The 25,365-nt window shown below is 50.6% G+C and overlaps 1 protein-coding gene across 1 annotated transcript; it reads left to right on the top strand.

The window, feature by feature from the left end:
* The first annotated feature begins 2,766 nt into the window (after positions 1 to 2,766).
* Positions 2,767 to 21,687, top strand: LOC114684439 (zinc finger protein 64-like). The gene is made up of 5 exons (XM_028859028.2): positions 2,767 to 3,180; positions 9,309 to 9,446; positions 10,719 to 10,781; positions 15,799 to 16,050; positions 20,461 to 21,687. The coding sequence occupies exons 1-5, from the start codon at positions 3,075 to 3,077 to the stop codon at positions 21,171 to 21,173; spliced, it is 1,272 nt and encodes a 423-aa protein (XP_028714861.2). The 5' UTR covers positions 2,767 to 3,074; the 3' UTR covers positions 21,174 to 21,687.
* The last annotated feature ends 3,678 nt before the right edge of the window (positions 21,688 to 25,365 follow it).

The raw sequence follows: 25,365 nt of genomic DNA, 5'->3' as shown, positions 1-25,365 counted from the left end.
AAATATGCAGAGAAAATTGTGATGTTATGAGTGACCATTTTCATCAATACAGTTAACAGAATGAAGACACTTGGTAGCAGTGTGTGTGGGAGACGATGTCAGGCCATGGTCTGTCTCCTCTCCCTTGTTGGGATGGGGGAGATTGGTGTGATCTCATCCTCTCTGCTGGCATTCTAGTTTGGTGCTTGCAATTCACTCAAGAGAAACCAGGACACTCTGGGGAAGAGCTTACATGCTGGCAGCCCAGTCCACACTAGCACAGGCAGGCCTGGCAGAAGTACCGCTGCCCAGGAGAGCAAGTGAGTAGATGACGGTGTCCTCACACCATGATTATCAACAGTGACAGCATTTCAAGAGATCCGGCCAGGCGTGAGGACACACGCTGTTAATCCCAGCATTCAGGAGGCAGAGGCAGGCCGATCTCTGAATTTGAAGCCAGCCTGGTCTACAGAGTGAGTTCTAGGACAGCCAGGGATACACAGAGAAATAATCCTGTCTCAAAAAAACCAGAAAAAAGAAAGCAGAGAGATCTTAGCAGATACTATGTGGTAAGAATGAAAAGGGGATCTCTGGGTCCTGTGAGGTGGCTGGGCAGGAAATAGGCTTGTCACATCGCCCAAGTAAATATAACATAGTAGTATCAAGTGTCTCTGGATGTCATCCTCAAGGTACCCTTTTTCCAGGTTTCCTGAGGGGATGTCTGTTCTCAGGATTTCTGGTCCTGAGACAGTCCTGGGAGACACTAAACCAAAGCATGTGTGTGTTTTAAAGTTTGTCTGCTTATGGGCTGGGAGATGGTTCAGCAGCTAAGGGAGACTAGACACCGCCCTGACAACCTGAACTGGGTTCACAGGACCCACATGGTAGGAGAGAAACGACTCTCAGGTTTTCCTCTAGCCTGCACACACACACACACACACACACACACACACACACACACACACACACACGTAAATGAATGAATAAATAAATAAATGTGTGGGGGAAAAAAATTGAGACAGGATCTCATTATATAGCCCTAGCTAGCCTAGAACTCACTATGTAGACAGGTTGTCCTTGAACACACAGAGATCCTCCTGCCTCTTCCTCCCAAGTACTGGGATTAAATAAAGACACATGCCATTACACCTGACCTGTTTAAAAAAAAAGATGTAAAGAGTGTGGGTGAGATCAAAGAGATGGCTCAGCATGTCCTGTTCTTCCAGACGACCAGAGTTCAGTCCCAACTCAGGACTCCCTGTAACTCCGCTCCAGGGAAACCAATGCCTCCGACCTCTGGAGACATGTATACTCAAATGCACATACCCACGAGGCGCACACACATACACAGAATTTAAAAATAAAATCTTTTTAAAAAATTTTAAATCGTTCTGCATAGGTACAGCTGCACACATATACCAAAGAAAACTTTTATTAAATTATGTCTTGGAGTTTAACCTTAAGTGACTTCACCCAGCATTACTTACACATGCCTAAGTAGATTGACAACTGGAATCCAAAAGGAAGCTTAAGAAAGCCAGCCCTGCCAGTGCCAAATATCCTCGCCCATGAACCCGTGGCCGTGGGTCCGCCTGGCTGCTAAGCCCTCAGAGCCTGCAAAGCCACCTTCTTTAACTTGTCACATCTGCCTTGATTTAAAAACACCGAGTCTCAGGTCCCCACCGCCAGAGTTTGCCGCTGAGTACCGCTGGGTCTTTCTGAGAGGTGGCCACCACGTGATTCTCAGGTTTGGGCAGGCTTGGGGCACAGCCCTGTTTTAAGTAACTTCCCAATCTGAAGAAAGTAAACACCTTGAGGGGACGTAGGTGGCTTTCCCGATCCTTGTTGGACGTCGTTCAGAAGGTGGAAGGAGGGGTCCCCCTCGGGTCTCCACAAGGTCCCAGCTAGTCTGAGCACGAAAAGTCAATTAGCCAAAACCCCGGGGATGGGACCGCGCCTCAGTCACACAGTGGGTGGGGCCTGCGCCCTGGCTGGCCCCAAATGCCTCTCCTGTGTGGTCCTAGATCCTGAGTCCCGGGACAGGAACCGAGGGCAGGATAAAATAGTACAAGTTACAGGCCTCGCCTCCTGAATGCAGGACTTTCAAAATCTATTTTTTAATTTGTTGTTGCATTTGTGTGTGTGTGTGTGTGTGTGTGTGTGTGTGTGTGTGTGTGTGTGTGTGTGTGTTGTCCCATTTGTAGAGGGGACATCTTACAGGGATGAGTTCTCTCCTACCATGTGGGACAAAGGATTCAGCTCAAGTCATCAGATTTGGTGGCAAGTGGTTTTGCCCGCTGAGCCATGTGGCCAGCCCCATCTACTTTTTTTTTTCTTTTTTTTTTTTTTCCTTTTTTCTTTTTTTAACTGGTCTCAGGAAAGAGTGCATCCTGCAGACCGGAGACACTCTGTTCTCCTTAAACTGTATATTCGGATGCGCAGGTGAGAGGACGCGCCGCGAGCCCAGGTTCTTCTCCACCTTGCCTGTGCAAGAGAAAATCCCTGCGAGGTTTTGTGAGAAATATTCTGGGATCGCGGTCCCAGGCTGGACCAATTAAGAGGGACTGTAAAAGCTCTCCAGCCCGCGTGGCAGCGGCCACGGCCTCACGTGGGAGCTCGTTAGAAACACAGACGTGCGGGCCCCACCCCAGACTCACCGAGTCAGAATCTGCATTTTAACGAGCTCCCCAGCGACTCGGGGAGCACATTAAAGTCGGAAGAGGGCTGGCGCTTCTGCAATTTTAATGAGCCAACGAATCACCTGGGATCTCGTTAAAATGCAGACAGGGCTTCTCCGACCTGAGCGTGCGCGCGCATCACCTGGGGAGCTTGTTAAAATGCAGATTCTGGTGTGGCGGGGCCGGGGTGGAGCTGGAGCTCGTGCGTGGGAGCGGGGTTCCCGGGACCCCTGAGGTCCTGGCTGCCGGCCAAGCGACTGTCAGGACACTTGATAAATCGTCCTACCGGGCTGACGGGCGGCGGGGCCGGGACATGCGCGATCCGGCCTGTGTGGGGGTGTGCCTCCGAAGTCTGGGAACGCGCGCTGTTCAGGAGGCCACTGTTGGGGACACGCCGGGGAGCCTCATCTTCGCGCCATGTCGCGGCGCAAGCAAGCCAAGCCCCAGCATCTGCGCTCGCTGGAGCCGCAGCCCGAGTGCAACGAGCCGGGCAGAGCGGCCCCGCGCAGAGCCGGGGAGCGGGGTGAGTAGCCCCCGGACGCCTGGGACAGTGGCTCCGATGTCCCCAGTTTCTCTCCTCACCCCGGGAACTGTGTGGGGTCGGGTCTGGACGGAGGAAGGGGCGGGTGGAATAGTGCTCAAAGCTTCCAGCCCCAGTCCTGAACGAGGGGACTGCTGTCCCCCAACACTCCCCAGTCCCTGGACCTCCCCATGAGTATCATATCTAGGCAGGGGGAGATTGGGGTGAGTGGAAGGGTGCAAAAAGCTTCCAGCTTCAGCTCAAGGACCTGAGGACAGCTGCTCCAATGTCCCTGTCCCTGCACCCCTGTAGATGTCAGATGAGGGGAGTACGTGGAATGGTGCGCGAAGCTTCCAGCTCCAGTCCTGGGACTTGGAGACAGTTGTCTGAAGTCTCTGTCGCCGGACCCCCGCAGGTGTCAGATGGGGGGGGCGTGTGATGGTGTGCAAAGCTTCCAGCTCCAGTCCGGAGACCCAGACCTGGGCGCGTCAGCGGGTCTTTGTGAATTAGGCGCGCGTGTCGATTACACCCTCCACGGGTCCGCTGCTCCTCTCCGGGAAAGCGCTGAGAACCGCGGGTTCGCCTCCCACACTGGCCGGAGGGATGCTTAGAGCCGGGAGGGACGAAGCTGGAGCCAAGGACAAGATACCAGCTCTTCTCCACCCAAAGACAGAACCCTGGAGGCTTTAGGACCAGGGTGGGATGGGTTTCAAGTGCGTTCGTTATCCACCTCCCAGAGAGGGAATCTTCCAAGGACCTGAAGGATGTGTGAGGGGGTGAGTGACTGGGTGAACAGTGTGGTCAGGGCAGCTGAGAGGCTGGAGCCTGGTGGAGGTCGGGATACCCCTGGGAAGTGCGTGGAGCCATGGGGAAGGGGGCAGCACCGTGGAAACCAGGAGGCTCTCGCTCCCCCTCCCCCCTCCTCTGCCGGGTGGACCAGTTGGGAGCGGTGAAGTGACAACTCCCTTCTGAGTACCTTAGGTCGCGCTCCCCACCCCCGCTAGAGGATCCCTACTCCCAACGAGCCGAGGAAAGGGGAGCCTTTATAAGTCTATGAATTCCTCAGTCACCCTCGGGCGCGTGCCCCCAGGGAGGTTGGGGCTCGGCACTCCTAGGGCGCTTTGTAGATTCCTCCTGTCTCTTCTTTCTGAAGCTGGGGGGGGGGGGGAGAGGCGGGGACGACCAGGAACTTTAAATGGACTTTATTCCCTTCTCCATCTGCGGCTTCCCGGGGTGTGTGTGTGAGGCGGGGGTACTCTGTGCATTTCTGATCTCAACCTCCGTTTCCACATCCCCCCTCAACCTCTGGGAAGATTCGCCCGGTGAATTGGCGAATTGGCCCAGGAGGCGCGCGCAGGTGGGGGGGGGGGGTTGCCGAGGACTCTTTCAAGTAGTTTATATTCTAAAACCTAATAAGGGCCACCATAAGCCAGCCACCGTGAAGTCCAGCTGGCACAGGCTGGTTAAGTTAGCGGACCCTCCCTGCTGGGGGTGGGCGGAGGAAAGGGGAAGCTGAACACCGTAGGGAAGAGAATGCCCCGGGCAGGAATGCAAAGTCCCGTGTAGTGCCTGAGCTACTGCGGGTCCCTGCAAACAGCTCGCTCTGGGGAACCCGAGGTCCCCCCCTTCCCCACCGTGGTTCATAGGTGAGTGTCACCCAGGGAAAGACCTTTCTATTCCCTCAAGGCCAACCACTGTTAATTGGCCATACAACGCCAAAACATCTCAGCAGAGGCAGGCAGAAGGCTGTAAGTTTGAGGCTAGCCTGGTCTATATAGGAGATTCCAGGCCAGCCAGGGTTGTTTAGTGAGACCCTGTCCGGGTGATGGCACAGGCCTTTAATCCCAGCACTCAGGAGGCAGAGGCAGGAAGACCTCTGGGTTCAAGGATAGCCAGGAAGAACACAAAGAAACTCATCTCATCATCATCATCATCATAATTACTTAAATAATAGAATTTTAAAAACTGGTAAATGCCTGTTATATCAGTGAAATAAAAAGGGGCCGCTAAACATCGGGGGACACCAGAGGCTTCGTAGGGCACCAACCTAGTCTGCCAAGGTGACCCACAATTCTAGAGTGGCATGGCCTCTCAACCCCCAGCTTTTTGTCTGTTTTTTTAAGTTTACATTTGAAGTGTGCCTACTTGTGCGTGGAGTTCTTTTATATGTAGCAGTGAACTTAAGACAGAAGCCACAATTTCCTTTTTACAGACGTAGGAGTTGAGAAACAGAGAGGTGGAGCAACTGACTTCAGGGCCACACAGCTAAAGAGACAACCAGAATTTGTAACTCACTAGCTGGCTACCTGTTTATTGTCTAACACCTCATTTGGATTTCAGTTTTCAGACGCGGCTACTGTGAAGTTAAAATTTTCTCCCAAACTTCGTGGTTTTCTTTTTTAATGTGGGAATTGTTGAGTAGCTAAGATTTACCGCTCACCTTCCCAGGGCCAGCAGATGGGTAAGTGTTGGTTGGAATAATCTAGAAACTTCCAGCCCTTTGACCTTTAGCACTTCTGAACCACATTCTTCATTTCTCATCAAGCACAGATTATCAGGGAGTCATCCCCAGACCACCAGCAGCAGCAGCAGCAGCAGCTGGGAACTTGTTAGAAATGGGAAAATATCAGCAACGCTGCCATAGCACATCCTCCCCCCCACCCCCACCCCCCGCCCGAGAATTCTAGAGGTGGGCCCAGCCGCATGCTCACAGCTGAGAACCACTGCCTGTCACCTCTCTCTCTCTCTCTCTCTCTCTCTCTCTCTCTCTCTCTCTCCCTCTCCCCTCCCTCCCCCCTCCCCTCCCCTCCCCAATTTGCAGAAACTTATTAAAATGGAAAAGGTATTGTTTAATCTTTTATCCCCTGAGTATCCACCCGGATGCTTGTGACAAGGTCTCCATCTGCTGACTTGCATCTGACACAGGAACCCAGGCAGTCCTCAGTACAAGAGGACTGCCTGGACCCTCCAAACATGAATTCTTGTGTGTATGTGTAGAGACCAGAGGCCAGCTTTGGTGTCCTTCCTCAAGACACCACCCAACTTGTGTTTTAGGATAGGTTTTAGGGATCTGTCTCCGCCTCCCCAAAGCTGGGATTATAACCGTGTGTACGTCCATGCACAAGATTTACTTTATTATTTTTTTAAGGTTTTACTCATTTTAGTTTATATCTATGGGTGTTTCCCCTGAGAATATATCTGTGCATCATGTGCTTACAGTGCCCAAATAAAACAAAGAAGGTGTCAGGTTGGACCCCTCGGACTGGAATTACAAATGTTACAGGGATGCTGACAGTCAAACCCGTGTTCTCTGGAAGAACAACCTACGCCCTTAACCACTGAGCCCTCTCTCCAGACCCTACTTTATTATTTTTAATTATGTATGTAGGTATGTGCATGTGAGTGCAGGTGCCCAGTGGGGCCAGAGGTATCAGATGCCCTGGAACTAGAGTTACAGGCTGTTGTGAACTGCCTGATGCTGGGGCTTGAACTCGGGTCCTCAGCTTGCATGACTAAGCTATCTCTCCAGCCTCCATAGGTTCTCTTTTTCCTTTTAAGATTTGTTTATTTTATTTTGTGTGTATGAATGTATTCCTGCAATGTCTGTGTACCGCATTCGTGGCTGGTGCTCTCAGAGGTCAGAAGAGGGCATCCATTCTCTGATACTGGAGTCACAGGAATTTGTCAGCCACCACGTGGGAGCTAGGAATCAGGCCCAGGTCCTCCTCAAGAGCTCTCAACCACTGAGCATCTCTCCAGCCCCCATGTAGTCTTTGAGGCAGGATCTCACTATGTTTCCCAGGCTAGCCCCAGCATCCAACACCAATGTAAAAGCCCGACAGTGGTGTGCATTTGTAATCTTAGTGCTAGGGAGGTGGGGACAGGGGAGTGGATTCCTGGGGCTCACTGGCCAGTCAGTCTATCTCAATTGGTGAGGTCCAGTTCAGCTGGAGACCCTGTCTCAAAAAACTAAGATGGAGAGTGACTGAACCACTGCCTTGCATGTGTGGGCACACCTTCACACACACATAGACACACACACAACACCATATTGGTTCCCCACACAGCGCTGTGTTAGAGAGAGCTACACACCAAACACACAAGCAGACCCACTGCTCAGGTCCTGGAGGTTCCTGCTCTGGCCAACCATGTTTGTCCTCTCCCTTTAGCTGTGTTTGAACCAAAATAAAGTACCATTCTGCTTGCAAGAATGTCAGCGTTCATCCCTACAGTGCAGGGATGTTTTAAATTTCTTCCTCATTTTCATCCATGCACCCGCCTCTAATCTAAAACCCATCTGTCAACACCATTTCAGGTGGCTTTTGTGGCATGTTTGAATCAGGGGCCAGATAAGGTCCCCATGTGTCAGGTCCTCAGCTTGTGAGGTCTCTGGTTTCTCTCTCCATCTCCCTTCTTTTCAAGCAATTTGTTGAAATGCGTTATCCTGGCGAGTGCAATGCCTCAAGTGTGGCCTGTGACCCTTGGATGAACTGAAGCAAATCAGCTCAGCAATAAAATGAGCTCAAGCATTGCAGAGCTGCTGCATGGGGCAGATCTCTGTGAGTTCGAGGCCAGCCTGGTCTACAGAGCAAATTCCAGGACAGCCAAGGCTACACAAAGAAACCTGTCTTGAAAACAACAACAACAACAACAACAAAAACCCCTGCTGCATGGGCCCTCGAGATGGCTCTGTGCATAAAAGCATGGGCTGCCAAGTGTGATGATCCAAGTTCAATTCCCAGAATCCACATGGTGGAAGAGAGATCTGACTCCCACAAGTTATCTTTTGATGTATGTATGCATGCATGAACCCCATACATGCACATATACAAAATAAATATCAAATAATATTAATAATAGTAGTAATAAAGCAGCTTGGTGCCTCCTATGTTCTGTTGTATCTAATAGGAATTCTTGGGTTCCCCACCCCCACTTTTCTTATAATTCATGTTTACTATTTATTACAAAAAAAAAAAAAAAAAAAAACCCTACATCTTTAGCAGCTAGAAGGATGACTCAGTTGTTAAGAGCACTTGTCCCAAATACCCACCTGGTAGCTTACAAATGTTTTAAATCCAGTTCCAGGGGACCCCCCCCCATCCTCTTTTGGCCTCTGTCAGCACTGCATGTATGTAATGTATGCAGTACACATGCATACATTCAAGCTAAATATTGAAAAGAAAAAACAAAGCTATGTTTTTGAGAACTGGTAGACCATGGCTGGGATCATAGTACTGGGGAATCAGAGGCAGGGGGATCACTATAAGTTCAAGGCCAGTCTTGTGTTACAATGTTTGGGCTAAGTAAGATGACATAGTGTGAGCCTGTCTCCACACAAACCAGACATTAGATCTCGGTGATATCTGTGACATCCCCTGCTGGCCGATTATTTCTCTGGAGGTATTGTCACATTGCCTTCTCTTGTTTCTTCTTATGTAGTAACCAAGGACACTCCTGAACTTTTTTCAAGACAGGTTTCTTTGGGTAGTCCTGGAACTTGCTCTGTAGACCAAGTTGGTCTCGAACTCACAGAGATCCGCCTGTCTCTGCCTCCCTAGTGCTGGGATTAAGGCGTGCGCCGCCGCCACCGCCACCGCCACCACCACCACCCAGCCTGATCTTGAATTTCTAATCCTTCTGCCTCTACTTCCCAAGTGCCGGGATCACAGGCCTGCACCACCAGTCCCAGTTTATGCAGTGGTGGGGACTGACCCCACGGCGTCCTGCATGCTAGGCATGCCCTCCCACCAACTGAGTCCCAGCCCAGCTCCGGATTTTACAGATTCATTTTATTTTTATATGTATGTGTGTAGTTATGTGTCTATGTATGAGCATGGGTATGCCGGTGTCTGCAGAGGTCAGCGAGTTTGTACGATCCCTTCAAACTGGAAAAGCAATTGTAAGCAGCCAGACCTGGGTGCTGGGGGCGCACAACTCCAGTCCTCTGCAAGATCACAGAATCATTTCTCCAGCCCCTGGTTTTCGTATTCGGAGGCAGTTTTTGGGAAACTGATTTAAAAAAAAAAAAAAAAAGAAAGCAGCCCAAAGGTCCCTTCCTCTCAGACTCACTATGAGAACTGTCGCTGAGAAATCAAATCAACTTCCTGTCTCCATTTTTGCCGCTGCACTAGATAACGAAGTTCCAAAACCATCGGTCCTCTCTGCTGAAGACAGTGACACCCAGCAGGCCCCTGCTGTCGCCCTACCCTCAGAAGCCAAGGAACAATCGGCCACCCTGGGAGAAAGGACCTTTAACTGCTGCTATCCAGGTAAAGGATCAAACCTGGCCGTCAGAGCCCCTTCCCTGCCTAGCCCTGATGCAGGGCATCTCCACACCTTGTTCAAATCCAAGATCACTCACATTCAAGTGTCCTGTGGGTCCCACAGCTGCTGCGTCCCAGCCCTCCAGAGACTGTAACTTGAGTTCGTAGCTGCTCCTGAACTGAGGATGGAATCGTGTCTCGATAAATCCATTTTGAGTTGAAACATCATCAAATCAAAAATACAGGATGGGGCTGGAGAGATGGCTCAGCGGTTTAGAGTACTGACCACTCTCCCAGAGGTCCTGGGTTCAGTTTCCAGCACCCACATGGCAGCTCACAACTGTCTGTTCCAGGGGACCCAGCACTCTCATGCAGACAATACATTCATGCATGAAAAGAAGGAGGAGGAGGAGGAGGAGGAGGAGGAGGAGGAGGAGGAGAAAGGAAAGAAAGGAAAAAGAAATTACCATTGTACATAATATAAAAATAAATAAAATTTTTAAAATGCAGGAGGAATAGGTATGGGAATCATCTCAGCACTTAGGAGGCAGAGGCAGGAGGATTACCGAAAGCTTTAAGACAACCTGCTGTGTGTAGTGAGTTCAGTCCAGCCAGATACTGTAAAAATATTTTAAAAAAGGAGGGGAGAAAGAAGAAAATCGTGAGTGCTGAGATGCGTCTCAGTGGCACAACGCTTGCCTAGGATGCCAGAGGTCCCATTCCCTGCACTGCCAGACACAAGGAAACGAGAATGCACTCATGAGAAGACCCTCGGCCCACCAACTGTCCTAGCCCCGGTCTTTAAGCCTTGTGCAGGACACTCGCCTTAGATTAAGGCCGAGCAGAGCCAGCTAACAAAAAGTTTTGTGACAAAGTGTTGGGCAGGTGTTGTCATTGGTTGACTGAGAGCAGGAAATGGTGTCATGGGTGGGCTGTCATCAGTCGGACCGTGGGGGTTCGGGAAACTGGGCATTTTAAGAGCCAGTGCGGTGCGGCACTGTTGACCATGCAAGAAAAGCCATGGGGTACAACAAAGCCCACTGTAAGAGTTCACTAGGGAAAGATGTGCTTAGCTATGGAAATGACCATAGGAGAAAAAGGAAGAAGGGGGAGGAGTCTTGAGACCCACTGTTTATGGATTCCCCACACATGCGCATATGGGCTTACATAGCTACGCCACGCATGCGCATAGGTTATGTGATCAAGCCGCGCATGTGCCGTCATGTAGCTGGGGGCGTGGCCAGGAATTCCAATAAGTGTTGCTTCTTTCTCTCCTAGGTTGTCGTTTCAAAACTGTTCATGGCATGAAAGATTTGGACCGCCATCTAAGAATCCACACAGGTACGTACGCACTCACCCACCTAGCAGTTGAGAAAAAAATACAAGGAAATAGATTGAGTTAAGCGTCGGGTACCCAGGAGTGCACCAGGCGGTGGGTCTCTGGCTGGTGGCATCTAGCTTAGGAGGTGGGCTTGGACCAGGAAGGAAGGGATGTGGGGACGGCCTTGACAGAGCTCGGGATGCAGCGAGCTGTTGCTTCAGGACTACTCTGGTCGCCAAGTACAGAGGGTAGACACGGCTTGCTTAAACCATGGAACATCTGGGTCTGACTTACTGGCACATCCAACTTTTTGATATAGTGGCGGAGTATTGTCTATAAAGTCCACACTCCAGAACCACATGCTCAGATCACAGGGAAAAACATCTTGGGATGCTTTGTTGGTCCGAATTCATAGCTGTGCTCTGCGCATGCACTGGACACACCTCTCTCGTCAACAGACTCTGGGCTTCAACCCAAGGGCTCCCAGCCACTGCCAGACCCTGTGTCTAGCTGGCCTCTGTGACTGATGTGGTTTTATTGTGGTGGACCTGAGAACTGAGGGCACAGAGTGGTGCCCCAAAGCCCCAAACAGCTATTATATGCCTCTTTAAAGTATATACCACGGGTTGGGGATTTAGCTCAGTGGTAGAGCGCTTGCCTAGCAAGCACAAGGCCCTGGGTTTGGTCCTCAGCTCCGGAAAAAAAGAGAAAAAAAAAAGTATATACCCTCGCCAGGCGGCGGTGGCACACACCTTTAATCCCAGTACTCAGGAGGCAGAGCCAGACAGATCTCTGTGAGTTTGAGGCCAGCCTGGTCTACAGAGCAAGATCCATCCAGGACAGGCACCAAAGCTACACGGAGAAACTCTATCTCTAAGGAAAAATGTGTGTGTGTGTGTCCGTCCGTGTGTCCGTCCTCTTGAGTGCCTTTCTGGGCCAGAGTACTGGTTCATTTGCTGCTGACAGAAGCGGTTTGAGTGGCTTACCTTGTTAGTGCCCCTGCAAATGGCACAGGCGGATTCATGTGAGGTGAGCAGGCACCAGATTAAAAACCAGGTCTAGAGCCTGACCAAGCGGTTTAATTTTCTTATACATTAAGCTGTGGGAAAAGGTCTCCACAAAGCTTCAGGGATGGCTGAAACCCCCTTGCAAAGTACACCTCTATGGCCAAGCACCCGTGGGTTTCACCGTAAGAATGGGCTCTACCAACTGATCAACAGTGCTCAGGGATCAGCCAGGGAGGAACGGAAGAAACATAAGGATGGATTCTGTTGCTGGAGGATGGGGCCTCTTTCATAGGGATGGGTTCTATTCACTGGGAGACAAAGCTCAGGATTAGGGGCCCAAACAGTGCTCACTCAGCCTTTCGGGGGGGGGGGGCTGTCAGGTGAAGGCTGGCTCCATAGCAAAAGATCCCTGAGTTTTTAGACAACATCCGCCCCAGCCTTCTGGCTGACCAGGTGTCTTTTTCTTCCCTTGAAGAAAAAAGCCTGTGTGTTTAATAGTTTGGGGTTTTTCTAATGCTTTCTGTAAACTGTACCTCCTACATTAAATATAATCCGATTGTTTCTTTTTTGAGCACAGTTTATGGCCATCTCTGGGACCAAGGTCTCAATCTGTAAGTCTCTACAGTAGGAAACAAGATTGAGGCTGGGGATGCTTACAGCACTACCTCCCTCTGCGGGTGGCCCCGGAGCAGCCTCAGATCCAGTGAAATGAGTGGAGATTCAATGGTGTTGCCTAGCATCCAGAGGAGCAAGGCGTGGCTGTGGGGATGGCCGCCACTGCCCGGGTCTGCCTTGGAGCTGCAGCATTGAGATCGCAGAGCCTTCTGGACCTCTGCTAGCTGCTGCGGCCCACGGACTGGGGGCTATAGACAGTCGGAGGGTGAGGGAAGGGTCCGCTTCTTCCGCTTTAGTGAGGAAGATCGTGCCTCACCGCAGCAGATGAGGTGTCCCTGGAACGTGCAGCCAGGCACCCCAGGAAACGTGCAGGGCTGGGGTCAGAAGGCTTTGCCAACACAGAGGCCAAATCAGGGTCCCCAAGTATCCTGACCATCGCTGAGGCACGCATCAGGAGCTGGGGGGAGGGGAGAGTTGTACTGCTGCCATCTAGTGGACAGAAGAAACCTAAACCCGAAATGGATTGGCCCAGGTGTTCCAAGCACGGAGGTGACCAAGAGGAGGGGACTGATGGTGTTTACCCGCTTGATAGAGGCATGCTGGGGATAAGGAAGCTGTGGAAGAGCTGATCCTTGAGGTATGGAGACAGGGGGCTGCTTCCTGGAGTTCACAGCATCTGGTTTGTCTCTTCCGATCTCTTAACTGACAAAGTGAGCCGCGACAGAGCATGGTGGTGGGCTCCCATAGCCCAGCAGTCAGGAGACTGAAGTAGGAGAGTTAGGTAAAGCTGGCGGCATGGTGGAAGGAGGGAACTGACTCCCACAAATTGTCCTCCAACCTCCACACATGTACATGTACACACACACACACACACACACACACACACACACACACACACGGGGTTGGGGGAGGGAATAAATGTCATTTTTAAAAATGAAAAAACTAGGAGGTCCTGGAGATCTCACAGAATCCCTCCCTCGGGGAATGGCCCAGAACCACCATCACTTGTGACTAGTAGAACAGAGGGACCCCGCCAATGGTGGCCCAACTCTAGATTGCCAAGCAGTTGGGAAACCCCTGTTGAAGACCCTTTTGTGCTTGGAAGCTGAAGGCCTCTGTGCTGGTTACTTTTCTGTGGCTGTGATAAAACTCCACGACCAAGGCAACTTGTAGAAGAGTTCATTTGGGCTTAGAATTTCAGAGGGGGAAGACTGCTGCGTTGTCGTGGCAGGAAGCATGACAGCAAACAGCAGGTATGGTGGCCGAAACAGGAAGCTGGCAGTCCCCAGCCACGAGCCCGAAGCAGAGAGAGCAAACTTCAGGTGACACTGGAGCTTTACTTTCAAGGCCAGCTTCCTGTGGTGCGCTTCTCCGGCAAGGCTGCTTCACCTAACCCTCCCCCACAGCACCAACAACCAGGGGCTAAGTGTTCAGATGCCCTGAACTGAGAGACATTCATAGACCATCACAGTCTCCAACAAACGTATGTCCTCTTGTGGCTCCTGCATAAGAAATGAAAGCTGAAACATTAAAATACCCATTTTATAATAGCAGCAGACCAGTCGTATTAATCCGACATCTTAATGAGCGGAAACTACCTCCCAAGGCAGAACCTGATGGGAAGCATGGCCCACGTCTTGGCAACTCCCTCTGTCTTAGGGGACCAGTGAGCAGACTGGATAGCTGTTTCTGTGTACAATGTGTTGTGTTGCTCGGTGTTGACACACACGTGTAATGACATTCTGGCCTCGTGTGTGGTTGGAAATGGCGTCTGCCCAAACCCAAGAGGCGGCTTCCGTTCTCTGTTGGTTACGCTTACCTCCCGGAGCTCAGGGTCTTGTGCACGCTGGGCAAGCAGCTAGCCCTGGGCTACACGCCCAGCCCTGATAGTGGGAGATGCTTTCCTAGCCTTTTCTTCTAATACATATTATTTTTCAGAGCGGCTTTGGGTGTGCACAGAAATTGGACCGAAAGCCACTCCCATACGTTCCCAATCCCCATTTCCCACACCCTCTCCTGCTCTGGACATCCCCAACAAAAGGTACATATTGTCACAGCCCAGCCTGCGTGGGTACACCAGCGTCACCTGAAGAGGTCCCCTCTTGGTGGAGTACTTTCTTGGTTTTGAGAGGTTTCATGAATCCCAGGCTAGCCTCCAGCTCACTGTGCAGGGGGAGGATAACCTTGAACTCTTAATTCTGGTCTCCACCTCCCATATGCTAGGATCACAGGAGTGCACATCCTGCCTGATTTTTCTTGATAGCATACCTTTTTATTATTACCCAAAAGGGCCATTGATACGGCTCACTGGATAAAGACACTTGCTGTGTCTTTTAAGCCTGCCAACTTATTCGATCCATGGAACCCGTAGTAGAAGGGGGAACTGACTTCCAAAAGTTGTCCTCTCACTCCCACTCCAATCCAAAAGGGGTATAAAGGCTAGATATTGTGATGGATGCCTTTAATCCCAGCACTTGGGAGGTAGAGGAAGGTGGATCTCTGTGAGTTCAAGACCAGCCTTGAACTACATAGAGAGTTCCATGACAGCCAGGGATACACAGACCCTGTCAAAAAAAAAAAAAAAAAAAAAAAAAAAGGAAGAAAGAGGATATGGGGTGAGCATAATGGCCCCCAGTACTCAGGGAGGTAGAAGCAGGAGGGTCAGGAGTTCAAGGTCTGTCACCTTCAGCTACATAGTGAGTTCAAGGACAGCCTAGGCTACATGAGGCCCAGGAGCAGAGAAGAAGCTGGTAAAGTCAGCCTGGTCCTTCTGTAAGTGCTTTATCACCCAGGGGCCAGAAGTCTGCCCAAGACCCCTCCCTACACCAGTCACTTCTCACCTTGAACTCTTGTGTAAACATTTCTTTGGTCCCTACCAGGATTTGGCCTCTGAACTTTGCTTAACCTGTGTCTTAGGATTCGCTAGGATGTTTGGCTCACTTTCTTGTTCCCCTCGGTGACTTCTGGTTTCCTCCTTTGTGTGTGGTCACTGGACAGAGGGGAGGCAGGCCATCTGTCTACACTGTCATCTTGATTGAATCTGTGTCTTCCTCCTGTGACAGTTAGTGTAATTGTCAACCTGACAAGGAGTCTAGAATTACCTAGGAGACAGGCCTGGGGCATGCCTCGGGGCATTTCCTTGATGGAATTAATCGAGGTATAAAGACTGGGTGGCACCGTTTCCTGACTGGGATCTTGGACTGTTTACTAGAGCAAGGGGGCTGAGTAGGCACAGGCATTCATTCCTGCTTCCTGATTGTGGATGCGGTGTACGATACTTACCCATCTGGTGGACTGTATCCTTGAACTGTGAGCCAAAATAAACCCTTTCTCCTTTAAGGTGCTCTGTCCGCCTATTTTATCGTGGCAATGGGAAAACGCGAAACTCTAACCTTGACTGCTTATGTGTTTGAAGGTGACAAGCCTCACAAGTGTGAGTTCTGTGACAAGTGCTTCAGCCGGAAGGACAACCTGACCATGCACATGCGCTGCCACACGAGCGTGAAGCCACACAAGTGCCACCTGTGCGACTACGCGGCTGTGGACAGCAGCAGCCTCAAGAAGCACCTGCGCATCCACTCGGACGAGCGGCCGTACAAGTGCCAGATCTGCCCCTACGCTAGCCGCAACTCCAGCCAGCTCACCGTGCACCTGCGCTCGCACACAGGTAAGCCCCTGCCCCAGATCCGCCTGCTTTACCTCCTTTATTCCTCTGCCTGCGCTTCCTTGAGACACAAGCAACGGAGATGAGTGGCTGATGGAAACACAGGGATTTGGAAACTGACTCCGTACAGCCTGTTCAGGTCTGCGTCGCCCAAACAATAGTTTTCAGTACAGCAGTGTGAGGGCTGAGTTTTATAACTACATAGAATACAGGTGGGGACACGTTGCAGCAGCCACGTGTCAAAGGATGCATCTCAAATAAAAATGACCGGCCAACTGGATGCTGTTAGTGTTTAGGTTTACTCTCTGCCTGCCTGGCTTCGTCCAGGAATGTAGCAGAGTCGGTTGAATGCTGTTGCGAACCACACACACATCTTGTTCTGGAAAGTTTCCCTTTCCTTCTTGGTAGGACTCCATAAGACTAATGTGAGCTAGATAAAACCAGCTCACTATAGTGCACACCCCCACACACCCCCACATGAGTGGAGGGTTGAGGCATTCACAGTGAAATGGCAAGACAATAGAAATGTGTTAGCATTTAAAACTGAATTTGGGGCTGGAGAGATGGCTCAGAGCTCCAGAGGTCCCGAGTTCAATTCCCAGAAACCGTGTGGTGGCTCACAACCATCTATAATGAGATCTGGTGCCCTCTTCTGGTATGCAGGCATCTATGCAGACAGAACACTACATATATAATAAATCTTAAAATAAATAAATAAATAAAGCTGAGTTCACCTGGGCAGTGGTGGCACACACCTTTAATCCAGCACTAAGGAGGCCAAGTCAAGTGAATCTCTATGAGTTTGAGGCCAGCCTGGTCTACAGAACAAGTTCCAGGTCAGCCAGGGCTACACAGAGAGACCCTATCTTCAAAAAAAAAAAGGAAAGAAAGAAAGAATCTGGCAATTTTAAAAAATCAAGAGCATGAAAAAGCTGATAAGAGGCTAATCAGTATAAAAGAAATGAGAAATCCCTTCCTCAGACTCGGCTAGAAAAAGTTTTAGGTAGACTTGGGAGAGACTTTTTTGTTTGGATTTACTTATTTTCATTTTATATGTGTATGGGTATTTTGCCTGTACTTATGTATATACACCATGTGTAAGTGCTCATGGAGTCCAGAAGAGGGTACTGGATCTCCTGAAACTGGAGTTACAGACAGTTGTGAGCTGCCATGTGGGTGCTGGGAACCAAACCTCGGTCCTCTGAGAACAGAAAGTGCTCTTGGCTGCTGAGCGGTCTCACAATCCCAAAGGAACAACTTTGAACAAAGAGTTCTATACCCAGCAAAACTATCCAACCTGCAAGCGTGTACTAGGAGTATATTCAAGACTTTTCTCTCAGCTGCCATAATAGAAGTTACTAGAAGATACACTCATGCAAAACAGGTGGGAAAATCTACCACAAAAAGTTTTATTTACAACTGTCTGAGTATAACTAACTGGTACTGCAACAGAGAGAAAGGTCAGGGTGACCTTAGACAGCAGAGTAAGAAAAAACACTAAGTATACTGGGAATTATGAAGCTCATTCAAAATTGCATGTGAGAGGAAACCTAAGAGACTAGATGGCTTCAAATTTTTGTGAGATTACTTTTTCCTCAAGAAATAGAGTCCAGTGCTGTGGAGCAATCCGTTTCTACTCTGAATATATATTACTCTCATTGGTTAATACAAAGCTGACAGGCTGGTAGCTGAGCAGGAGGTTAGGTGGGAAAGCCAAACTGGGAATGATGGGAAGAAGGAGAGTGGGGTGAAGAGAGTTGGGGGATATGCCAGCCAGCCACTGGGCATGCAGGACATGTAGAAAATGAGGTAACAAGCCATGAGCCACTTGGGAAAGTGTAAATAGAAATATGGGTTAATTTAAGTGTAAGAGTTGGCTAGTAACAAGCCTGAGCTATTGGCTGAGCATTTATAAGTAATATAAATAAATAAACAAGCCTCTGAGTCGGTTATTTGGGAAGCAGCTGCCAGCTTTTTGGGAACAGGTGGGCGGGAGAGAGATTTCCGTTTATAGTCCAGCTGAAGAAGCAAGCTAAACCACTCCCTGGAGGTGAGCATACAAGAAGAAGAGTCATTTCACTTAACAGTAGTGATGCCATGCACAGTGGCCACTCGCAGAGGTGTCTGCAATCCTGGTGCAGTGTTTGGCTCCCCCGGGAGCACGTATTTGGTCCTGACAAATAATTTGTACTTTAATTCTAAAGTGGAAATATGAGAACTACCAAACAGTGGCAATTCAGAGATGGAATGGAAATTTTATGACTTAAAATATATGTGCGCATATGCGTGTGGGGCAGGGTATATGTATGTGTATGAGTGTGTGTATTTATACAAGGGACAGAAAGAGGCCAGAGGTGAACGGTGGTATCTTCCTCTATTGCTCACCACCTTTACTATCATCATCATCATCATCATCATCATCATCATCATCATTATTATGACAGTGTTTCTCACTGAAGTTAGCGCTCCGCTGTCCCAGGCCTTGTGTCTCTCTCCAGCACTAGAATCGTAGAAGTACTCACATCTAGCTTTAACGTGGTGCTGGGGATCCGAACTCAGATCCTCCAAGCATTTCACCCTCCGATCCATCTCTCCAGCCCTAGGCCTGTTTTTAACATTATTTTGTATTTCTGAGATAAGAGCTCACTTTGTAGCCTAAGCTGACCACAAACTCACAATGATCCTCCAGCCTCAGCCTCCTCTGAGTGCTGGGATTACAGGCATGAGCCACCATGCCTGGTAAGAATGAAAATGTGCCGTGCATGGTGGCGCACACCTTTAATCTCAGCGTTCAGGAGGCAGAGGCAGATGGATCTCTGTGTGAGGCCAGCCTGGTCTGCAGAGTGAGTTCCAGGAAAGGCGCAAAGCTACACAGAGAAACCCTGTCTCAAAAAAACAAAAAATAATATAAAATAAAATAAAGAGCCTGATGCCGGGCGATGGTGGCGCACGCCTTTAATCCCAGCACTTGGGAGGCAGAAGCAGGAGGATCTCTGTGAGTTCGAGGCCAGCCTGGTCCACGAAATGAGTTCCAGGAAAGGCGCAAAGGTACACAGAGAAACCCTGTCTCAAAATAAATAAATAAATAAATAAACAGCCTGACAATTAGGAGTTTGTTGTGAAGAGAAGAAATGTTCAAAGGAGACTCATTCTGGTGTGGGCTGCTGTTCTCCTTAGAAGGCAATGCTGGGAAAGCAGGTTGTTGCCATGGGCACGCAGCTTTTGGGTAGGATGACAAGGATGACTTAGGGACTTCTCACCAGCTCCAAAATGACCAAAACCCTCTGCGAGCCTTCAAAGACTCACCTGAACCACGTTGGAAAGCTGTGGCTTTCCCACGATCTGTCCCCAGTGCCTGGTGCCACCTTTGTGTGTCAGCTTTATAGTAAGTTCCATTCTGAGCCAGGCATAGTGGGGCACGCCTTTAAGCCCAGTACCTAAGAGGCAGAGGCAGGTGGATCTCTCTGAGTTCAGGTCCCTGGTCTACATAGTGAGCTCCAGGACAGTCAAGGCTACATAGTGAGACCCTGTCTCAAAAACAAAAACAAAAAGACTCAGTATGTAGTTAGAAAATTTAAAAAGGTTGTTAGTACATGCTAAATAACTCTTGTACATCAAACATGAGCACAAGAATCCCTGTAAACTTTTGTGGTTACTATGTTTAAGGTTCATTTCTTTTTAGCTGGGCAGTGGTGGCACACACCTTTAGTCCCAGCACTCAGGAGGCAGAGGCAGGTCTGTGAGTTCAAGGCTTGTCTGGCCTACAAAGCAAATTCCAGGACAGCCAGGGCTATTACACAGAGAAACCCTGTCTCAAAAACAAAGCAAAAAAACAAAGCAAAAAAAAAAAAAAAAAAAAAAAGGATTTATTTTTATTCTATGTGTATGGGTATGTGTATGGGTATTTTGCCTGCATGTGTGTCTATGCACCGCATGTGTGCAGTACTCATGGAGGCCAGAAGAGGGCGATAGACTCTCTGCAACTGGAGTTACAGGAGGTTGTGAGTTGCCATGTGAGTGCTGGGAACTGAGCACCGGTCCTCTGCAAGACCAACTGGTGCTCTTACCACTGAGCCATCTTGCCAGCCCTGTGTCTGTAAATCTTATTTGGAGAACCCATGTGCAACCTATATTGCATTTCTAGAACCCAAGTGTAATCGAGTGTGGACTCGGTGGGGGCATAGTACATGAGTTTGGGTCCTGCCACTCCAGCTCTGTGAGCACCAGTTGCCTCCTCTATAAAATAGACTAACAGTACTGAGTTATTATACATGGTCAGTGTCACTATTGGGAAGTTGCAAGCCACAGTTCAAAAGACCCGGTTAGCTGTCTCCTGGACAAGTATGTGGTGCATGTCTAGGTGGGAATTCTGTTGCCTGCCCACTCTAATGTGATCACACCTTCCATTGCTAGGGGACACCCCCTTCCAGTGCTGGCTCTGTAGCGCCAAGTTCAAAATCAGCTCGGACTTGAAGCGGCACATGATCGTGCACTCGGGGGAGAAGCCTTTCAAGTGCGAGTTCTGTGACGTGCGCTGCACCATGAAGGCGAACCTCAAGTCGCACATCCGCATCAAGCACACCTTCAAGTGTCTGCACTGTGCCTTCCAGGGCCGCGACCGGGCCGACCTGCTGGAGCACAGTCGACTGCATCAGGCCGACCACCCCGAGAAGTGTCCCGAGTGCAGCTACTCCTGCTCCAGCCCGGCCGCCCTGCGCGTGCACCGCAGGGTCCACTGCAAGGACCGGCCCTTCAAGTGTGACTTCTGCGGCTTTGACACAAAGCGGCCCAGCAGCCTGGCCAAGCACATCGACAAGGTGCACCGGGAAGGGGCCAAGACAGAGAACAGGGCCCCGCCGGGCAAGGATGGGGGGCCCGGGGACAGCAGCCCCCACCACGCGGCCAAGATCGTTGCCCAGAAGGCCTTCCAGTGCGACAAGTGTGGCGCCTCCTTCGTCAGGGACGACTCTCTGAGGTGTCATCGGAAGCAGCACAGTGACTCGGGTGAGAATAAGAACTCAAACCTGGTCACTTTCCCCTCCGAAAGCCTTGCCTCGGGGCAGCTCGGCCCCTTGGTCTCCGTGGGGCAGCTGGAGAGCCCCCTGGAGCCCAGCCGTGACCTCTAGAGTGGTGAGTGTTCTCTCAGGAATCGGAACAAAGCGGACACGGTGCCGTGCGGCGGACCTTGCCTTCCCTTCTGGAGCAGCCCCGGCCTCCCCAGCGTTCAGCATCGGAGCAGCTGACCCGGGGGGGGGGGGGGGGGGGGGGCCTAGGTGCCAAAGTGAGTCCACAGGGACGATTGCCGATTGCCGCGGCCTCCCTGTAAGCGTTCTCTGACGGACTGCTCTGTGATCTGGGTCATTCAAAGGTGGGGGCCCCCTTGGGGAGAGTTGCCTCGTGTGGGTTGTGATTTGAAAACTGCCCCGTCTCTGGTGGAGTTATTAAGCTGGCAGACCCGGAGCACTGCCCTGAACTGAGCTGTGTGGAGAAAGGCATCGGTGCTCTGGGATGTGGTAAAGTTCTTTCTTAGCCGGGGTGGTGGCTGTTAGTGTTCGTTCGCCTTATACATTTGTGTGGTGTCTTTTCTCTGTTTTTGTTTTGTTTTTGTTTTTTGCAATAAAAAAAGTGAACTTCTCTATAGAGGGATGTGAGGTCTTTGCAGTTGTCGTAGACAGGCTGTGGTAGGTTTCTGCCCTCTACCCCCCCCCCCAGTCCGTTATTGATGGCAAAGGCTCCTGGGGTTTCCCAGTGACTTAGTCCGTCCTCCCTACCCCGCCCCCCAAGTGCAGCGAAATGCAGCTTGAACCGATGGTGGCACCCAAGATCACCCCAACAGCCTGCCCCCGGATGTCACAGAATTCGAAATGCAAATGAAAAAAGCAAAGTCTGGGGCCCAGTGAGTCCTGGATGGGGTTCTGGGGTGAGTGGAGCAGCCCGAGACTGGTGTCTTTCAAGTCTTACAGAGTACCCTGTGTTTGCACGAGTGAAAACCTAACTCGGTCCTCCCTCAGGTCCATTAACGAAGCTCAGAGTCTGGATCGACCTGTCAGTCATCCAGAACACTTTGTGTTTTCTGCCCCAGCCGGTTTTCTTCAAGCACGGCCTTTGTTTAATATAAGTGTTTATGTGAGCTGGGCATGGTGGTGTTGGGCTTCTATAATCCCAGCACTTGGGAGGTGGAGGCAGGCAGATCAAGAGTTCGAGACCAACCTGGACTACATGAACCCTTGTGAAACAGAACAAAAATGTGCCTCATTAGCTACGTGGTTAGACTTTTGGAATTGGGCTAAACAGATCTAGTGTTGGGAAAAGGGGTGGGATGAGAAATTTCTGTAGACTGAAAGAAGAACAATCAGGAAACACCAAGAGGTGGCCTGGGGGTGTGGCTCAGTGGCAGAGCCTCTGTCAGGAATCTCAGTGAGCAGTGAGGGGCAGGGGCGGCTCAGTGGCAGAGCCCATACTTAGCCCGAAACAGCTTGTTCTAGGACAGTGACTGATTTGTGATGCGTTCTGTAACACCGGGTGGGGATGGCACATGGCTGACAGCGTGACCGGAAGACGAGATCAGAAGGCTCCATGGACGACTCTCCAGCCGCCTCGGGTGTTGTGAGCATCTCACTGCTGTGTGAATGTCCAGCCCCTGTGCGGAGTCCTGCTGCTTTCTCCCGCCCTTTGCCCTCGATCTCATCTGCATTTCTGGAAAGAGAAGGTTGTTGACTGTTCAAGTAGCAGTTCACAGACACAGCATGGCCTTCAACTGCACGGGAAAGAGGTCAGTCTTGTCCAAGGCAGTTTGAGCTAACAGTTGTGTGAACTCCAAGGACCTTAGACCCAACCTGATATCACTTCCCAAGTTTGGTTTTGGTTTTGGTTTTGAGACAGGGTTTCTCTGTGTAGCCCTGGCTGTACTGGAACTCACTATATAGACAGGGCTAGCCTTGAACTCACAGAGCCCTGCCCCCACCCCTGCCCATATACAGGGATTAAAGACACCACCACACCTGGCTCATTTAGCAAATTTGGATTCACGGTACCCAGAGGGGAGCAGAAAGTTTGGGGTCAGGCTTTGACTACTTTAGGCATTTGGGGTCTGCAAAGGATCCCTGGCGACCCTGCGGCTCTGCAATTGCTTTTCAGACTTTAAATTTTATACGTATAGTGTCTTGTCTGCATGTATGTCTGTGTACCACATGTGTGCCAGGGGCCTGTGGAGGTCAGAAGAAGGCGTCAGTTCCCCTGGAACTGGAGTTAACGGATGATAGTGGGCTGCCATGTGGGTGCTGGGAGCCAAATGCGGGTCCTCTGGGAGGGCAGCAAGTGCTCTTAACTGCTGAGTCCGCTCTGCAGCCGCAGCCCTGCAGCCTTAACACAAAAGCAACCCAAGGAGGCAAGGCAGAGAATGAGTGAGCCATGCAGTGAAATGCCTGGAAACAGACATTTCAACCCTGCCGTCCAACCCCCACCCCCCAGCACAGCCATCTGAGCTAAATCAACAAAAATGACCTGCAGAACGAAATGAGAGGCCAGACTCCCTGGCATTCATTAGTAGGGTTGACAGGGAATAGCCCAGTGTGCTGGTAATCTTTTTTAATACATTCTTTAAAAGGAGCTTCATCTGGGTGTGGTGTTGCAGGCTGTAATCTCATCATTCGACAGGCTAAGGGACAAAAAATAATGAGACCAGGCTAGCCTGGGCTACATACATTCTGTTTCTAAAAAAAAAAAAGGAGGAGGAGGAGGAGGACGTGTAGAATAATTCGGTTGAAGAGCACCTGCCTGGTGTGCTCAAAATCCTGGGTCCCGGCTTGAGCACCACATACACCAGACAAGGTTGTGTGCTGGAATCCAGCAGTGAGGAGCTGGAGACAGGAGGATTAGTAGTTCAAGGCACTCTTCACAGTGAGACCGAGGCCAGCCTGGGCTACAGGGCAGGGCGCTGTCTCAATTGGGGGGGGGGGGGGGCAAAAGAAGGGATATAGAAGCTTGGAAGCGCTTAGGGAAGAGCTGCTCTATGCCAGCTCAGGTCCGGCTGCCTGCTTGAAGCCTGGCTTCTCTATTCCCCGCCTCAGCTGTGAAGCCTCGCGGGCCGAGCTAGGAGCTGGTAGTGCACCAACTCGCTCCTTCGCTGGGGGTTCCTGTGCGCCTTGTGGACAGTGTCCAAGAAGGAAGCAGTGTCAGCTCTCAGTGCCATCATGAGTTACCTTGGCTGCCCCTGTGCTCCTGGATCCTCTCGAGAGCTGGAACCAGGAGAAGGGGCCATCATCAGGTGCAAGGTGAGGGGCCGCAACCCAGGCTCCGAGAAAGAATACTGACGGTAGGCTGCTGTTGTCCGGGGTTTCTTCATCCTCGCCTCCTCCCTCTCTTCCTCCTCCTCCCCTCCTCTTCTTTTTCAGGCTCCCATATTCATGTGTCTCAGGCTCCAGAGCCACATCCCAAGCCCTGAGAGTGTGTATCGTTAATGCAGTTGCCCATGGAGGCCAGAAGAGGGCATCAGATCCCCTATCGCTGGAGTTACGGGCTGCTGTGGGATGTTCTGTATGTCCTGTGGGAGCCCTTCTTGGGTTCTTTGTGGCGTTACCCAGCAGGTCCGCATAGAGGATGATTAGGACCATGGGCCTGAGTGCAGGTGTCTGAGATGGTCTGCACTTGGCTGTGCTGGGGGATGGTCTGTATGTCAAGTTGTTCTGATTGATCAATAAATAAAACCTGATCGGCTGTGGCTAGGCAGGAAGGATAGGCGGGACTAACAGAGAGGAGAAATAAAAGGACAGGAAGGCAGAAGGACTGACTGCCAGATGCCGCCAGCATAAGAAGCATGTGAAGATGCTGGTAAGCCACAAGCCACGTGGCAAGGTATAGATTTCTAGAAATGGGTTATTTTAAGATATAAGAAAAGTTAGCAAGAAGCCTGCCACGGCCATACAGTTTGTATGCAATATAAGTCTCTGTGTTTGCTTGGTTGGGTCTGAGCGGCTGTGGGACTGGCGGGTGACAAGGATTTGTCCTGACTGTGGGCAAGGCAGGAAGTCTCTGGCAACAACGGGCCATTCGTTGTAGGAGCTCAGAATCAAACTCAGATTCTCTGAGAGAGCAGCAGCAAGAGCTCCTTAACCACCCAGCCACCCAGCCGTCTCTCCAACCCCGAGCAATATTTCCTAAGCACGAGTGAACAGCAGCCCCGTGAGTCACCACTTTGCTCCTGTCCCAGGGTTTGCTGGAAATTTGGATAAGATGGGTTCTGCAAATGTACACTTGGGCCTGTGTGTAAAGTGTGTAGGGGTGGTTTATGTAGGGTTGACTCTCTCTCTCTCTCTCTCT

The sequence above is a fragment of the Peromyscus leucopus genome, chromosome 1 (assembly GCF_004664715.2).
Source record: "Peromyscus leucopus breed LL Stock chromosome 1, UCI_PerLeu_2.1, whole genome shotgun sequence".
Taxonomy (NCBI): Eukaryota; Metazoa; Chordata; class Mammalia; order Rodentia; family Cricetidae; genus Peromyscus; species Peromyscus leucopus.
Note: the sequence above shows the minus strand (reverse complement) of the source record. Positions and strands in the feature narration are given on the sequence as shown.

What these genes read in the sequence shown, in the direction of transcription:
- LOC114684439 (XM_028859028.2), top strand. Translation starts at nt 3,075, where the DNA reads ATGTCGCGGCGCAAGCAAGCCAAGCCCCAGCATCTGCGCTCGCTGGAG. An exon ending in CTTTAACTGCTGCTATCCAG is followed by an intron (nt 9,447 to 10,718) that starts GTAAAGGATCAA and finishes TTTCTCTCCTAG; the next exon opens with GTTGTCGTTTCAAAACTGTT. An exon ending in CCATCTAAGAATCCACACAG is followed by an intron (nt 10,782 to 15,798) that starts GTACGTACGCAC and finishes ATGTGTTTGAAG; the next exon opens with GTGACAAGCCTCACAAGTGT.